We start from the raw sequence: 18960 nt of genomic DNA on the forward strand, positions 1-18960 counted from the left end.
TGAGGGATTAGATTTTCTGAAGGATAGCTCACAAAAAGTATTAGTGCTTTCTTATTCCTAATACAAAAAAAAACAAAACAAAAGTGCAAATGATCGAAACTACTTGGCTATTTCCTCTATACTAATATAATTATCCTCAGTTGTAGCTGTTCATCAGACGGTTGTATGTACATCGTTGGACAGTTTGTTCATTGAGCTTTTAAAATCATTTGACTTTCTTTAAAAAGAATTCACTTGTTGTCACTTGCTACTGTGTTTTACACTACTTGTGGGTAGTTTATTATAATAAATGATTTATTTACTTTTATGTATTAAAAATCATATCTGCTTTATTACTTCCACAATCAAAGTGCTGAGGCACTGAGTCAATGAAGACTTCAAAGTAATCAAAAATATTCATGTAACCAAATTGTAAGCTAAATAAACCGATCAAAACTTAGTCCCTTTAAAGAATAACCATTTCTTTTAATGCAGTGTATATTTATACATTCCTTTTTTCAATATGTATTTTTGTGTCTTCTTTTGTATCATTGCTTTTGGTATTCCTGGCTGTACACGTACGTTGATGTCCTCAAATTTCTTAAATCACATATCTTACAAAATATGAATTCCACTGAGAATCACTGACTATCAATATTAAATGAATTTTCAAAGTAAGATTGGACCCACACCTTGAAAAATCGGTTTGGAGATGCTTGAAGTAGAAATGAATCCTGCAGACTGTAGAAAGTTGAACAAAGGCCCAATCTCAAGGGAGAAATGAGCAAAAACTTTTCCTTGCTTGTGCTCACTTTGATGTAATTTTTTTTGTAATAAATTAAAACTAAAATTTGTCCTTGTCATTGTTGTCTAGATTAGGCTATGGTATGTACAATAAATGATTACCTTTCCTTAGGAATTTTTCAGTTTAAACAAGGATTAAAAACTCTTGTTGTAAAAATTAATATGTAGGTTAAAGATCATTAAACTAATAACTTTGAGGAATTTAAGATTCTAATTAAGTTGGAAAGTCAAGGATATAGAGATGTGGTGAATACAGGGAATATGATTCTTAATCAAGCATGCACTTTGAGTATAAATCCATCTTTTTTTCTCTCCAAAACAAAAAAGTTACTAGTGAACCCATACCTCAAGAGTACCACTTTTTTTTATGATGAATCACTATTTGCTGAGTGTTTTATACCTGTCTGCCTTCAATAATGTATGTGCATTTCTTTCACCTTTTTCTGCATGATTATTTTCACAAATAATTATGTACAAGATTACAATTCAAGTGACTCTTATGTTTTGCAAATATGTAAGTGCTAATGTTTTTTTTACAGTTTTTATTTAGAGATGTTGACATATACATTTTTTACAGCTGCTTCATGCTACACATACATGTACCAGACTTGAGAATCGTGAACTTTGTTTCATGCTTACATATTGTCCAAGCACAGAAATAGTCTGTTTTACTCTTGCTTTCTTCTCACTTCATCTAGTGAAACTTCTAAGTGATAACCACTGAAAAAATATCAAGGGAAAAATCATAACTGTGTCTGAATTATGTAAAATGTTACAATGTAAATTCATGAAAATATACATGTATTTTAATATTCTAAATACAGAAAATGGAAAGCTTGCTAAGGATATTGCTTTAGGGCTACTTCCATGTATGCTTTTAGCTACCTGCTGATTAATAATGATGTTTGGACCCCCATTTCAAAATCTCTGGATCAATCCCTGAATGTTTATTAATCTATGAGCAATTCATATTACATCGTAAAGTAGAAAACAAATTACATGTAGATACATGTATTACTATATTACAAATATCATAATTTCATGTATGAAATCTTTAATTGATACTGTGCTGTATATGCCAGTAACCATAGTTAGAGTACATGCACATGTATTTTTGTAGTTTTCAGGGTAAATTTCTTGTTCACAGACATGTAAACTGCAAATTTTGCTAAGAAATATGACTACACTGTTCTACACTGTCAATAAAAACAGTATACCTTTCACCAGTTTTGAAAATTTTAAATACCTGTGTACATACAAAGTATATGAATAAATAATGTATACCTTCAACACTTACCTAGTTCATTGTACATGTAAGAATGTCCATGAAAATCAGCTCTTAGAAAAGGTCTACTTTTGGTATCCTTGATATCCAACACATTTTCAATGCACTTTCATGGCCACAGAATTTCTAACTTAACTGTGTCTTTCTTGTGCCATGAAAACTTGTTTCTCACTTTATGATCTGCATTCTAAATAAATGTATCTGGTATATCTTGACAAAGTACTAAAAAAAGAACCATTTTGATAATCAGTTATAACTTACATGAATATAATGTACACATGTACATGGTATTACTATTTCTTTAAATTCCATACTAGTATATTGCTACTCGGGCGTTAAACCCCAACAAACAAACATTAAATTCCATACTGAATAGTGCATGTCAAAATCTGTATCACATGCAGTATCAACAGGAAACTCCTATATCAACTCAAGGATCACTGGCCCACGGGGTGATATAGGTCGAGGGTTGATTCTGCATATCAAACAGATTTTTGCATGTCATGTTCATTCATTCTTATATTTTATCTATATAAAATATACTTCAATTGTTCTGTGCAAGGTGTGATATATGACATGCAATATATATGACTAGGGGTGTGATATAAGGTATGCAATATAGGTCTGTGGGTGTGATATTATAGTGTTATTAAATGGGTATTTTCATACGAAGCCTGTATTATGTCCGAGGCAGTTGTATTGGGTCGAGGTCAGCTGTATAGGCCCGAGGCAACGCCGAGGTTCTATACAGATGATCGAGACCCAATACGACTGTACGAGGACATAATACAGGCTTCGTATGAAAATACCCATTTCATGACACCTTTATTAACTGATTACTTAAAATGACTGCCATTAGTTCGTATTTATTCGTACAGAGAACATAATACAAGCTTTGTATGAAAATACCCATTTCATGACACCTATATTAATTGATAACTTAAAATGACTGCCATTAGTTCTTTATAAAATAAATAGCCTCGAACTGTGCCTGTGCCTGTGGCTGTGGCAGTGGGACATCAATCTCGTAAATCGTACACCATTCTTCAGATTCCCCGGCGACAGCCGATGCCAGTGCTAACATTTCATCATTTTCTGCCAATGTTTCATATCTCATGATATCATGTGCTAATACCTCCAGCATATCCTCGCCGCTCTTTGCTTTTCGATCTTACATTCTTTCTGGTGCGGCCATGTTCATTGTTTGTTTATCGTCTGCAAAACTATACTCTGTTACAGAAAATTACAATTGACTATAGTTCATTTCGTATTTGTACGTTTCCGGAAATAGCCGAATTTGCCCGACTTTAATACAGGACATTGCCCTGTATTAAAATTTTTAATACAGGGCATTGCCCTGTATAAATTCGGGTGTAATAAATCCATGCAACTTCCTGTTATATTAAATGGGCAATTTGCACTGTATTTTAAGTAATCAGTTAATAATGTGATATATTATATGTTATAAATATGTAATTTCATACTGGTTCTGATATACGATTGAGGTCTGTCATATTGGTCAAGGCGGTCGTACTGGTCCCGAGGCATCGCCGAGGGCCAATACGGCTGTCGAGGCCAATATGATTAACCAAAACCTGCCATAGGGCCAATATGAAATTACATATTTATTGACAATTTTATTAACCAACTCAACTAGATGATTTATAAAACAGTTGTTTTTGTGTTTTACCACGAACATGTAAGTTTATTTGCATTAATCTGTCTTAAATATCATTTTTGTATAAAATGGAAGATTTCTTTATGTTTCTGCAGCTTTTAGTCTTGGTGATCAAAGTTCATGAAATCCAATTCTAACTCAAAATGGCGGTGTCAAACGACCGAAAGTTATGATGCCGTATTGGCCCTGGTTCGATCCATATTGGTCCTCTTTTTTTCATATTGGCCCGTATAGATGACCGGTTTGAATTCATATCAATTGGTCAGTTTTGACATATTTTAACATATTTTGGGTAGCTGGTTAATAAAGGGTACTTGAAATGGGTTTAGGGGTGTGAAATAGGATATGCCATATAGGTCTATGGGTGTGATTTAGAGAATGCGATAAAGGCCCTATAGGTCTAGGCGTGTGATATAATTTATGCAATATATGTCTGTTGGTGTGATATATAGGGTACTTGAAATGGGTTTAGGGATGTGATATGCGGTATGCGATATTGGTCTAGGGATGTATGATAGAAATAGGACAGGACCTAATCTATAGGGAGAAATGGGCAAAAACTTCTCCTTGTTTGTGCTCAGTTCTCCCATTCGTCTTTGAGAGGGAGAAGTTTTTGTAATAGATTACATGGACAAAAATATTAATATTGTTTTCTCTCACACAGAATTTACAAAAACTTCTTCTTGTCATCAATATCTAGATTAGGCCTTGGTCTAGGGTATGATATACAGAAGGCAATAAAGGTCTAGGGGTGTGATATAGAATGCAATATAGGTCTAGGGGTGTGATATAGAATGCAATAAAGGTCTAGGGGTGTGATATAGAATGCAATATAGGTCTAGGGTGTGATATAGAATGCAAAATAGGTCTAGGGTGTGATATAAAATGCAATATAGGTCTAGGGTGTGATATACGGCATGTGATACAGGTCTAGGGGTGTGATATAGGGTATGCAATATAGGTCTATGGGCGTGATATAGGATATGCGATAAAGACATATGGTCGGTGTGCAAGTTTGTATTTTAGGAACATGTACATGTACAAATGTATGTGTAATGTCATGGCTCATGTGTGCACTCGCATCCCAAGGACATAACTTTATTTCACTTGATACCCCTCCTTTTTGATAGTTCAAGATTACTTACTGAATGTGATGAATATGCCACATGACCTCCTTTCATCCTTACCGTTGAAACAGAGACATTGTTTATGTCTCTGCTTTGAAATCATAACAATTGAACAATTCTGTTTATTTTCTATTTTAAATACTTCATTGTTTTCTACATGTTTGTACATGTGTGTTTACCATTTCATATTATTTATGTACATGTACATGTAGTAATTAACATATATGTACACAGTGCTTGTATTGTATGTACAGAAGTTAAATTCCTGGGATCAAATTAATCACACATGAAATTTTCCGATAAAAGGAGTGGTGTCAACCCCATGCACCCTCCCCTGGATTCGCTACTGTAATCTATACTTACTACATAAAAAGGTTACATTGCAGCTCCGATCAGTCATTAGAAGCTCCCGACATCTTCATTAAAAGGGCCAGATCGAGAGAAATAAATTAGCAAATCTCGATTGAGCTTTCCTCCCTGCGAATGTTCGGGTCAATTTGACAAAATAGTCCAGCTCTCTGCGTCAAAATAATTTTATCATATAATCATTGAAATCTTGAATTTCTACACATATTAAATAGCCTGAATATCGTTACAAGCCCATGTCGCACGTAACGTAAACATCACATATTTGACATGGAGTATGATCGGCGGCGGAGCAATATCTTAATGGAAACTTTGCAAGGAGAATAACCCGCGGAGTGTTATTTTGGTAGTTATATGTTGAACTATCTACCTTGGTTACGTAATTTGGTTGCCGACGATCTCTAAGTCAAGTTCAGTCTATAAATAGACTTCCTTGACAACAAGTTCAGTCTATAAATAGACTTCCTTGACAAAAATGAGTCTAATTATATCCATATATCATTAAAGTAAAATATAAACAAATGTATAACCTTTTTAAAGAATAGAATATAACAAATAACGTTATAATCCCTTAGACCATGGGCCATCACAACCCCCTCCCTTAGAGGGATTTTTCTAGGCCTATAAAGGGTTCAGTATTGATGTATTTGAAATACATTCCTGACTGTTTGCAAAAATACATGAGCAGCGCTAGAGTAGGATTAAAAATATAGTGAAGACGGTGACGTGAAAATTGCGAAATTTTGAAAAAAAAAGAGTTTTCCAAAGAAGACAATGCAGATACAAAGAAATATTAGATAACATTAAAAAGTTCAGTAGTTTTCAATCTTTCGAATGAATGTATGGTTCATAGTTTTTATTATAAAATTATTGACAGAAAGTAAACAAATACTCCTCTCCCCAAAATTTTCCTTCGAAAATTCCTCAGATTCGGAGTTTACAAAGAGACAGCATATAGACTGGTTAACCGTCAAATGATTCATCGGTAAGCCGTGTACGATAAAAAAGAAATGGGAATTTGCATTGTTGGTTTTGTTGTCTTAGGCTCCCATGACAATGTGAAAACGGCAGAAAGTAGTTTATTGTACACTGTATTTATGCACAACTAATACAAATGACTTACACATATCAAGGATATTAAAATCGTGTCTTAAAATATGACACTCTTGCAAATAAATAATTTAAAACCACAACACAAATGTCACTTTACAAGAATCTGTTGAAGACGATTGAAACAGTCCTTCAGTGTGATAACATCTGACACAAACCAGCGTCCGATATTGATCAAACCAATTACCTGAAGTACAGTGTTTCCGAGGCCAAGATAGCTCCATCACCTGATCGATCTCTCTCATCCACGGCACTATTACAGCACTGTCCTAAACAATCTCAAGGGACGCACCTGCTAAGATGACCAAGCTCAGCCAGTAACCTGCTAACCATCAATCCCAAAAAAACATTTGTTTGAACGCTTATTAGAATTTATAATTTATATGTTAATCCATTTATAGACAGTAAAATCAAAACGATTCCTCATTTTGATGTAACAAATAGAATTTGTCAATTTGTACTTTGAGTTTTCGTGTATAGATTCTATGAAAAAAACACTCGCAAGATTGCTGCTCAACTCATTTATAAAATAAAGTATTGATATATAATGTAACAAATTTAAGCATTTTTATAAAAAGTAAACTTCTCCATGGCGCTTCTTACCCTAAAATTTCATTAAAAATTTCCTCGGATAGAAATTTTATTTACCTTTTACATATGTAATGAAAGGCACCATGCCACGCCCAAACCACACAAATCCTTGAACAAGCTCTCCGGTTAACTTTGTAGTCTAATGGCTTTTATATGAGAGGAACTTGTATATGATACATTTTGTATATAATTCATTCTATTTCCTGTAAATTCTCCAAGTTAACACCATTAGTCGGAACTTTGTTCACATGCTAACAAACGGAAATAGTCCGTAGGTTATCTCACTAAAACACGATATAATTATTCTCAGATCAGTTTAAGCAGCACAGGTATACAACAATTAATTTTTAATCGTCAAAACTATAGAATTTTTCAGACAAAACTCATAAAAATATTTAAAATCAGAAGGTTACAGTGACCATTTTATATTATGTATAAATAAAAATACGATTCTCTGTTAAAAAGAGATCTGATGCGCACTTTTTCCACAGTAGCATAATACAAGTGCAGTAAAATTTTTGTAGGACTATTTATGTTCTAAAAGCTCATTGGTTCAATTAGTGGTGTGTAACCCAAATCAACAAAATATTCCAACAATAAAGGTAGGGTCCAAGGGGTCTGATTTAGTTTATTATTTAAACATCTATAATTACCACAATATTTCCTCGTGTCAGGAGGAAGTTATATTTTTGAGCTATGTACAAAGACCCTTCTTTTGAATTTTTTTCTACAAAATTTGGAAAAAAACCTTGTTATTTTACTCAATTATTGAAAAACAAGTACTATATTTAAAGAAAAAGATAGCCGACGCAGTAAAATTTGTTCTTTTTAGTTCTAAGTTTCTACATTTCTTTCAAGAAAATAACACATGGCGCGCAATTTTTAAGGTTCCGATGAAGTTTTTTTCGAACGCAATTCCAAATTTTCGATACAGATTTTTCAACCGCCACTAAGTTATCAGTATTTGGCCAATCGGGAAAAAGAGCTGCGATCAGGTGGCTTGCATTTCCATAGAAGAGCGTCCTTAAGGTCAAACGGTAAAAAGTGAAGCTATACCGACCGTGTCGGTAAAATACAAATTATGATTTACCCCATTACTTAACAGGGCCTTAGCATTGGATCCTTTGTAAAGTTTCATTACAAGTCTGTAGCCTTTACAATAATATTCTATAGATTTCAGACCAATACCCCAGAAAACAATTCTTATTTGTATTAAATTCAGCAGTCAAGGCCTAGAAGGCTAGACATGATCACAATTGTAAATCAAATATTACCGTAACACATACATTTTACACACTCATTTCCTGTATTAATTGGTATTGACCGTAAAAATAGAAAAAAGGGAGATAATCCAATCCTAACAAGGTGGAATACATTATGTATGATTTATTTACATACACTTCTTTCTGTATATTTGTTACATTTACATCGTCACAGAAGGTTAATCATGGGGAAATGCCACAGCATACGTAGGAAAAGAAGAGTTCCAATTTATTACCACATCAAAGGCAGGGAATATAACTGGGGTATGTTATAATGTCTGTTACTTCACTTGCTTGTTTCACTTGCTTCATCTCGCCTGAATATAGCTGAAATATTGCTGCTCGGGCGTTAAACCCCATTAATCAATTACTACTTGCTTCATGTGTTATAAGTATTTTACATGTACATTACTTGTATTTGTCAACCACGACATGCAAGGCCCGAGTACAAAACTCAGTTTTACTGTTGGATAGTGGAATGCGACTTGTTCGATAATAATTAAGATTGTGATATATAATTCATGCGTATTTAAACGAGATGAAAGTGTAATATACGTTTCGTATTTAAAACTATGTTGAGGTGCAGATCTAGTGATTTTTTTTAAAGCGTCGAGGGAGGATGTGTGTTGAAGTTAAATGTTTTTACATATGTATTTCTCATTTTTGTCGTAATTTGGCTCCAAATAAACTAAATTTTCAACAAAATGGGGGATGTTTAAACTCAGTGAACCCATATATTCCAGGATCCGCCACTGACATTCGATTCCCTCGTTTACATTTGCGGGTAGTTTCACTGTTTGCACCAACTAAATAAGTTTCACAAAAATCCAATAAATCTACTAGGAGTACTGTACATCTTACACAGAAAAAGAAATACATGATTTTTGCCTTAATTTTACAAGCGAAGAATCTTTGTAACGAGGAATTTCATTGGATTGCATCAAAAGTTTCAGGCCATGTCAATACCAAGGTTAACTGTCTCAACATTTTAACAGGGACAGATTTATTCAGTGACGGATCCAGAGTGGATGCAGGGGGTTGACACCCCTTTTTACTGAGAAATTCGTCAATTGACAGAAAATGGCAAATTATGACCTAGTAGCCCTCTTTTTCTGAGGAACCTCGGCTGGCACCCCTCCTTTTCAAAGTGTCGGGAGCCGCCCCTGATATTAAATTAATATTATTTTCACAGATATATTTGACAATTGCATTAGAATGGGAATAACCGTATTTGTATTTGAAGATTTGTCGTCGTCAGTGGCAAATATCAGTTTACTGGTTTATCTTACGCATCGCTAGTAAACTTAGTTCCAAGTAATTTTAATTTCCAAATCTTCAGTTACAATAACGTTACAGTTATCTCTTAAGTGTATAAATATTTTATAAAGGTTTCCACTTGAATACTGTGATTACAGAGTTAAAGCAAATTTTAGGCGAAATTCAAATTAATATGCCAAAATCAAATTTTTGATAAAACACAATTGTAAACATAGTAAACCCTTACGTTGGATTGTGTCCAATAATTTACTGGAGTGGACGCAACAGTCATATAATTTGTTTCTCCATATACATCAACATAAACAAGATCACCATATCTCATTGTCATAGTTTATCTTTCCTCGTTTGTCTACCCTGGACTTGACTTTTTATGAGCAACTCGGCGGGTGTTTCTAGAAAAAAAAACAGAGGACGCTTAACCTACCGGTGCACCTGGTCCATGCTCCCAGTTTTTAGTGGAATCCGAGTTACTCATTTGCTTTTGTGACTTTGTTTGTATGATCTTAGTTACTTTATGTTCTTTGTTGTGTATGTCTGTTTTCCATGTCTGGTCTTTGTCCCTGGATTACATTCTTTTGATTACCGCTATAACCTTGGTTCCCTTGATTACTTTTTCTACATCTTTATATAAATCAGACAGGAAGTGATTCATGCATGTAAAAACCCCCATCGAATTCACTTTTATTTCTTATTAAAAAAGTTCGTTTGTAACACTTTCCAGATAAAAATTACTTAGTATATAGACTGTGTATGAAATTTGCCATCTGCAAGAGTTGCAGTTCTTTATTTTGTTTGATTTGGTTGATGTTTAAATAGTGGAAGGTGAATATATGATATTCTCAAAAAATACAGATTTGAATACAGAGAGTACATTATAGCATACAATGTATGTAGACTGAAAGTGCATTCTTTGTTTGGCTGATTTTTCTACACCATGAATCACCTCTACCAGAGACACTGCCAAGAATATTATATGGACTGATGGACTGTTACTTCAATAATAATAATGTGGTAGTTCAAGGGGAGAATTCTTGGGGGTCGGAACCATCTTCTTCCTTTTTGCTGACTTAAATTAATTTCGTGCAGAATTTGGGAAAACATTAGTAAGTACACGTAATAATGGAATCCCCCTTTCTGTAACCCCCTTTACAAAATATCTGGATACGCCCCTGTAATAAGAGACCTTAAAAGAGAACATTCCAAAAAGCCATCATGACTGATCACTTGAGTAAGAGTAATCAAGGGAACCAAGGTTATAGCGGCAATCAAAAGAATGCAATCCAGGGACAAAGACCAGACATGGAAAGCAGACATACACAACAAAGAACATAAAGAAACCAAAATCATACATACAAAGTAACCAAAGCAAATGAGCAACTCGGACTCCTCTAAAAACTGGAAACATGGACCAGGTGCACCGGTAGGGTAAGCGTCCTCTGCTTTTCTAGAAACACCTGCCGAGTTGCTCATAAAAAGTCAAGTCCGGGGTAGACAAACGAGGAAAGGAAAACAATGACCCGTTGAATAAATCAGTTTTCATGGTGCAGATGGATACACCATAACGATCCACGAGTTCATGTTGACGACCATAAAACTTCTGTAGTGATGACTTCAATCTTGTAGCAACATAACCCTGTTCCAGAAGGCCATTTGTTAGAGTTCTAGCGCGATACAAAATGTCTGTGTAGTTTCAGCCAGCTCTGGCATAACGTATGAGTTGTGATATGAACACTCCATACGCAGGTGCCGAAGGGATGTTGCCAAAGATGAAAGGAAAGTCGACGATTCTGAATGAAAAGTCATCACGTTTGTCGTAAAGTTTGGTCAATAGTTTTCCTTTACCATCGATTTCTAAGTGTAGGTCAAGATATGAGGCTGACTTCACACTGTCTGTAGTATCCTTTATCTAAAGTTCTTTTGGGTAGATGCGATGTATCAAATCCCTGAAAGTAGGATTGTTTAAAGATAATACGGCATCTATATAGCGGAAACTGAGATTGAAGGATCTAGCCAAACGATATTCTTTCTTTCTGATCAGATCAGCTATAAAATCAGCCTCATAAGAGTGAAGGAATAGGCCAGCAAGAAAAGGAGCACAATTTGTTCCCACTGGGATGCCGACCGTTTATTGAAAAACACGTCCACCACACTGGACAAATATGTTGTCGATTAAAAATTCCAGCATTTTGTAAGCATCTTCCTCTGTATATTTGGAAGATGATTTGTAACTAATAATACGATTTATATAGATGTCACACACCTGTTGGTATATTATTGGAGACATCATTTCCCATTATCTTTTTAAATCGTCCATGCACTATTGTATATATACACAAACGCGTTTTATTTTATAACAGTAACAGACCATCGCCAGCTTACGCACAGAGAAAAGTGTGATCTTTTGTTCTTCATTAGAGATGGACCAGAGAAAGAAGTCATTCAGTACTTTGAAGAAAACCTTTATTTGTTATCTTGCCTCTTTTGGTTTGGTAAGTATCCTTGATTTATATGTTTCTCTGGATTATTTTTTTACGTTCTAGTGGTCTTATTGATAGAAATTTTATTTAACTCCATTGGTGGGTTCAAGGAGGGACCTTTATATACTCGAGAAATTTGGTTGATTATATAGGAAAAACTGGAAATCACTGGAGCTCACCCCTTTTCGGAATATTTGGATCCGTCACTAAACTCAATGAATACCTTTTCCTTGAGTCATTTAGCTATACACATCTACACGTACAACACTTTATATTTTTTTTTATTAAAAAAAGGTTTGATTAATTTTTGTTTTTCTTCTTTTCCAGAAATATTTTCATCAAATACTGACAAAACGATGACATGCTCGTGTTCGAAAGATCTTGAACTTTGTTATGCAAGTAATATTGAAAAAGACGAAATTGTGAAGAGGCTTGAAATTGCTATTACCTCAGCTGCGTGTCCTCATGTGATCTTTTTCAAAAATGGAATCGACGTCAGTTTCGATCAAGATATAGCTTCATCAGAAATAAAAGGAAAATGTTCCATTATTGTACCGGAAGTTGCGCATCGCAACCATTTAAAACAAACAGCTGGAGTATATTGGATACATTTAGCGGTTATATATCGAAAATTCGAAATTGTGAGGCACATTCTTCCTCTTGCGGTTGAGAATACGATAGCTGACCATTTGTACTCGGAAAAACATTTATTTTCACCTATTTCTGTTGCTATTGGGCTTCGCAACATTGATATGGCACTATTGATCATCAAATATCACGAATCTTTTCTGTTTCGAAGTGCAGTAAAACTTGAGTATCCTAGCTGGTACAGTCCCAAGCCCATTAACATGGCTTTATGGTTTAATGAATATGAAGCATTCAAAGCAATATACGATAAAGTGTTTGCAAATGATTTAAAAACTGCATATTATGTTGACACATTTGACTTTTGGGTTGATAAGATTGTTGATTTGATGAACAATGACAGAATAAATGAGGCAGGCATTTTACTGACTGTAAGGATCGGAGTGATGGCATTCATTCAACTTTTTAAGAAAATACACATGACAGGTATGTATACCATTTTGCAAATAAAGAAAAAGAAAAAAGAGACGTGGCAAAGACTTGTCCGTGAGACAACAAGAACAATTCTATGGCTGGTAACATACCCCAAAACGCCATAATACTTATTGGAGAGTAATCACTTTACTTTAGGAGGGGATATGATCAAATTTAAAATTAAAAGACGGGACTAGGATGAACAATTGAGTTAATCAAGCTGGAAAACGCTTGAGTAAAAATAAAAAGATAGGTCAGAAATCATAAAAAAAATCCAGGGCACTGTATTTGATCTTAGCAACCCCCTTCCCCATTAGAAATCAAACACAGAGTCAAATTAAAATTAACACGACGAAGGGTGGCACGCTGTATGTATTGTTCTTGGTATAGCGTTTGATTTGTAATCCGTTTTAGTAAGTTTTTTTCTGATTCGGTTTCGCTACAATAAACACATTGCTTTTTTGTGTATCATAGGAATGGAATATTTTATATGATTTACGCGGCTTTGGGCAGCCATGTTTCTGTCGCCAACTCCTTTCATTCTACTTTCGTACTTTCGTATCGAGTACAACATTCATTTTTTTTGCGTCGGTCTAGTTTCGCTTTTTACCCTTTGACCTTAAGGGCGCACTTCTATGGAAACGCAAGTCATCTGATCGCAATTCTGTTTCCCGATTGGCCAAATACTGATAACTTAGTGGCGTTCGAAAAAGAAATATATCGATAATTTGTAATTGCGTGCCACGTGTTATTTTCTTGATAGAAATGTAGAAACTTATAAATAAAAAGAAGAAAATTTTACTGCGTCGGCTATCTTTTTTTAAAAGATAGTACTGTTTTTATTATCATTCTTTTGCAACAGTTAATGCCATAATCATTGGTTGAATTTCTATTTCATAGATTCTTATTGGATGTGTAAAAAGATCTTCGCCATCATAGACTTCCGCAAAGAACAACGCACAACAGACAAGTATCTTAAACAGCTTTTAGATGAAGTTTTGATCCGAGCAGTGTTTACTGGAGATCCCCAAATTGTACAAACGTTACTTGATAATGGATTTAACGCCAGTGCAAAGTACCAATCAATAACCGCACTGGCTTTCTCGAATGAGTTTTCGTACACGGAAGTATCGGCGGTACTCAAGTTAGCAAAAGTGTCTGAAAGTTCTCCCCCAAAAATTGAAAGTGTGATAAAGGCACTTGCATTCGACAAAAAACCAGAAACTGACTTCACTTTGACCTTTGACGCTATGCCTTTAATTCATCGTTTGTTTGATGTTGGGCATTACGATCATCTTGATACAGATGTTTTGTTGAAGGAAGTTTGGTTAAACCGATTTGGAAATAAAGAAGAATCCGAAGACGTCTTTCACTATCTCCTACTGAGGGGCTGTGACCCCTCTTTCGTAGCGTACCATTTGTCCAAACAATGTTCTTATATTTGGCGTGACAACACATTTTTGTTTCATCTAATAACAGCTAATTCTTTTATAGATATTCTTAAGGTTGTTAAGTTGTATGCATCATATTGCTGTGAAGACCACGATCATTGTGGTTTAAGAATACATGTTAATGACGATTCCTTTAAATTTGAAATCCAGCGTGAACTTGTTCTGTCATCGTCAGATGTTTCTGATTTTGAACGAACCAACTATAAATCAAGTTCGAATGACATACTAACCTTTATTTCAGGTTGGATTAGGTCGACAGAACAACCAAAAACATTGAAATTACTTTGTCGGAGAAAGTTGAGGGTTCATTTCCGTGGATTGAATTTTTACCGGTTTCTCCAGTGTAAAAAAAAATTGATTCCTGGCCCTATACTTGACTACCTTCTGATGTCAGAATATCTCCACGAACTTTTCAAGCAAGATAACGAAAAATTACAGAATTTGCTAGAAAGTGCGAAAAAAGTCCGAACAATGTTTAACATTGAAAATCTTTAAAGCTGTTCCCAGGAAACCGTCATATTTGGTGCTTATAATGTTTTTATACGGCAGCAAAACATGTGCGAGACCTTGTATAATGGTATCTTAATGTCGCCGCAGACATGTGGTATCCAAACAATATTACTTGAGTACAAATGTGTAGATCTTTATGAAATTGCATCTCTACAAAAGGTTGTTATATCACAAAAAGAGGACTGAGATTGTTACTTTAGCCATTTAGAAATGAAGGAACAAAAAGGGACCAAGAACAAGACTGCTTTGTCATTTCCGGACAATAAGTTGAGTACAAGTGAATCAATCTGAATAAAACTATTACAAATACCCACTAAGTAAAGGAAGGATGACTGCGGTCGTATATTAATATAATGACGCAGTCGTCGTCTTCGTCTGGAGACACTTCGTTTCCGTGCGATAACTGTAGCTGTGATTGACCAATTGTTCTAAAATTTTGACGTAATTTTACTAACTACTAAAGAAAGGTTCCTATGTAATTTAATCGTTTTCAAGTTATGGGTGGTTGAAGTTGGGCAACGCCCAAAAAATTAAACTTTTTTTATTTTTGGTCCGATTTAAATTTTTTATTGGATTCTTCAGAAAAAAAATCCCTGCCTGCATTTTTCAGATCTCAAATATCTCTTACGGTTTTCAAGCTATATGGGGTCATAGGGGACACGCCCGAAAAAATAGACTGTGTGATTTTGAAAAGTTAATTGAATAAAATAATTGTGCAATATATGTCCAAACCATTATTTTGTTGTGTCCATAATAAATTGTAAGTCCTTATGCTTACGTGTGTCAGAAACTAATATGGTGCACGTGTCCTTACTTGCTCAAACTGTTCAGAGTACGCCACCCCACCCCCTAAATCGGTAAGAAAAACATTTTTTACCACAAGTTTCACCCCATAATATTTATTGCCTTTCTTTGCACTGCATTTAATTGAATTAACGCCCCGCCTAAACTCAAATCCTGGATCCGCCCCTGTATCCGGGTTAAATTTATGTAACTCACTAGATGGCACTGGAAGATACCCGCTAAATATGAATGAGGGATGTCAGGGGTTTGATGGCGCGAAGGTGGACTCCAAACCCTGATTTGATAGGATTGATCACACGATACACGGGAAATTAATTTCACATGATTTTCAGCCGAATTAAGAATAAATGTTTTTGTGACGTTTCGGAGTTCCCGTGGAATAAATGTGAAGCGAGCCTAGTTAAATGTCACATGAAATTCTTTAGATCGAAGTTAATTTCGTGTAATTTTAAGCTTTGTTCACACATAAATTTTATTTGAACATTTTGTCTGTTTAATGATGCAAAATCAAATACTGACAAAGTACCAACATATAGCGGCCAAGTGCCATCATCTACTAAGTAGCACGCCCGTTAATAATCATGCAAAATGTGAATCATGGTTGGAAAGCCAACATATTTTTATTTTTGATATTTTGTTAATAAAATGTCATAGGAAACAAATTATCATTTTGCTTTTCTTATAACCCGTGCTCACAGGAGATACAAATTATATAAAATATACTGTTGAATTCAAAATTAAGGGAAATCACTCTGTAAAGGACACTAAATGCAATAGAAACTGTTGGATTTTCAATGTGGATTATATCCTAAGACTAGAATGAAAAGACATTTCATCATATAGACCCACAAAACAACTTAATTACTAAGATAAAAATATGTAGCCTTTTTTAGGTGTATCACATGTTACAGAATTTGCATGATTCTTACAAAGACTGCTACATAAAAAGAAAAAGTTTTATCACATAATGATAAAGTATCATTACATAATGATACAGTGCCATCATATAAAGATAGAGTATTCTCATGATATGACAGCAATGGCGTTCCATAGTTTATTATTAGAGGTGCCGTGTCATAGGTTTTAGTGTACCTACCTTGGAGTAGTTCACAACACACACAATCTTCATTAGTTCTGCCATCTCCATCATTATCTTTAAAGAAATGTCATTTTTTGGAAGCTTCTATGTGATGCTTATAAGACATTCTTATAGACTTCATGTATTATTTTCAAGAGTAGTTCTTTTTCTATTAAAATATATTTTGGCATTTAATTCTCGTTTAAAAAGAAAAGATTTTTTTTTGTTTCTTAATTGTTCGTCTTGTATTCATCATTTTGTTATTCTGTACTTTTCCGTTCGAATTTCTTTATAGCAACCATAACATGAAATAGACCCTTTTGTGGTAAGTTGATGAGCATACTTAATATACACTACCGCAAGGTACGGCTTGGTAGAGCAAAAGAATTTTCCTCGCGGAAGTGTATATTCAGCGTACTCATCACATGCTCGTCGACTATCCAACAGTTAGCACTGAAGGGTCTATTGTTGCGTCCTGCGCCCCATTTTCAAGCGCAAGGTATACATATCATGTTTTAACTGGTGTAGTTAGAGAGAGATTGATGATAATTTCAGAAATTTTACTCAAATACATTTTTATGTAAATAAATTACTTGTACAAAATTCAAAATAAATTGTATGCACAAAACAGGTGGACATTTTATCTATCATGAATGTAGACTGCAGAACATCTATTGACAAAAGAAAATAAGAAAATTTCTACTAAAAAAAAAGAGTTTGAATAACTGTTGGTGTTTATAGGAACCATATCATCTGTGAGGAGTTCATATTGTCAATAACCAAAATAATGATAATAAATAAAAGAAAATTATATCCAGTACACCTAAATGTACAAACATTTCCCGTCACATTCCTTTACGTCTATCTTTCCATCACAGTCGTTGTCAATTTCATCTCCAAATTTCATCGGTTTTGCCTTGCATCCATGTGTTATGTTATGTTATCAGACAAAGAACAGCATGGTCAATTGTTTATTATATAAACTCTAACAAAGGAGAGTGCATGTTACCAAATACAGATAATACAACTAATAACCAATTTGTAATATAAACATTATAAGACCAAGATATGACACCCTGTTGTTTTAGAAAAAAAAAGTATTTGACAATACAATCTGTCCGTATATAGCATGTACTTTTGTATTAAGCAAATAGTTCAAGTTACATCGGGTTAAATTACAATATATGGACTGATTGATTTTGTGAAAGAAACTTCTTCTGAAAGTTCTTGTCTAAATGTTAGATAAATGTTCTGTAAAGATTTATAGTCTGTTATGATTTTGTATCACAGTTCTAATTCAAAATTATAAAAATATTAATGTTCTGTAAGTTAATGTTAATATCACTTCTAATTGCTTAATTAAACTGATTACAATGTTTCTGTTTGAAATTATCAAGTCTCATTTGACCTATCAATATTCTGTTATTGTTGTCTCCCTTTAACCATGTCGCTATTATATTAACGAGTAATCAAGGGAACCAAGGTTATAGCGGTAATCAAAAGAATGTAGGAAAAAAGTCACAATATATATTTTGTTAGGAATAATGGTCACATATATAGGGAAAAAAATTATAAATTTAATTTTGTTTTTTAATATCTTTATCATACATGTATTTAGGATTAATTTGTTATATAGATATATAAAATGTCATTTTACGGATAATTTTTTTTTTGGTAAATATAATTTAAATGCCTTAATATATATTTTGTTTATACTGTAGTTAATTTTTCCTGGATAGAGACCCAGTTGTTTACTTAGTACATGTATTTAATTTATAAATGACTCAGAAACCCTTATGATTGAAATTGAAAGGGGTGATTTATAAAAAGAAGCCACTTGCTTGCTATTGTCATAAATGTCTATACACAGACATACTTCATTAATTGTAGGGTCATATTTAATAGTTAAGAATACAATTGTGAAAGAAATTGTTGAACATCAACATATGGTGAAACCATACCTGGTAAATCCGATGCCAGAGCAAAATATATGGTTTCTTTCACTTTTCATATAAAAAGTACAGTTAACTTTCACTATCAATAAACCAAAATGGAAATTATACCAAGCAACAGAGGTGGTTCCAAACTATGTTACCAGGGG

The 18960-nt window shown here is 34.0% G+C and overlaps 1 protein-coding gene across 1 annotated transcript; it reads left to right on the plus strand.

Moving 5' to 3' along the window:
• Positions 1 to 8294: 8294 nt before the first annotated feature.
• Positions 8295 to 15749, plus strand: LOC148611473 (uncharacterized). The gene is made up of 4 exons (XM_088592073.1): positions 8295 to 8466; positions 11838 to 11969; positions 12285 to 13028; positions 13917 to 15749. The coding sequence occupies exons 1-4, from the start codon at positions 8322 to 8324 to the stop codon at positions 14960 to 14962; spliced, it is 2067 nt and encodes a 688-aa protein (XP_088448199.1). The 5' UTR covers positions 8295 to 8321; the 3' UTR covers positions 14963 to 15749.
• Positions 15750 to 18960: the final 3211 nt, after the last annotated feature.

The sequence above is a fragment of the Perna viridis genome, chromosome 7 (assembly GCF_037379345.1).
Source record: "Perna viridis isolate PV_CMFRI_1.1 ecotype Kerala chromosome 7, ASM3737934v1, whole genome shotgun sequence".
Taxonomy (NCBI): domain Eukaryota; kingdom Metazoa; phylum Mollusca; class Bivalvia; order Mytilida; family Mytilidae; genus Perna; species Perna viridis.

Excerpts from the sequence above, each read along its gene's own strand:
- LOC148611473 (XM_088592073.1), top strand. The coding sequence starts at position 8,322 with ATGATTTATTTACATACACTTCTTTCTGTATATTTGTTACATTTACAT. Across the intron at positions 8,467-11,837 it reads AGGCAGGGAATATAACTGGG|TAACAGACCATCGCCAGCTT; the intron begins GTATGTTATAAT and ends ATTTTATAACAG. Across the intron at positions 11,970-12,284 it reads ATCTTGCCTCTTTTGGTTTG|AAATATTTTCATCAAATACT; the intron begins GTAAGTATCCTT and ends CTTCTTTTCCAG.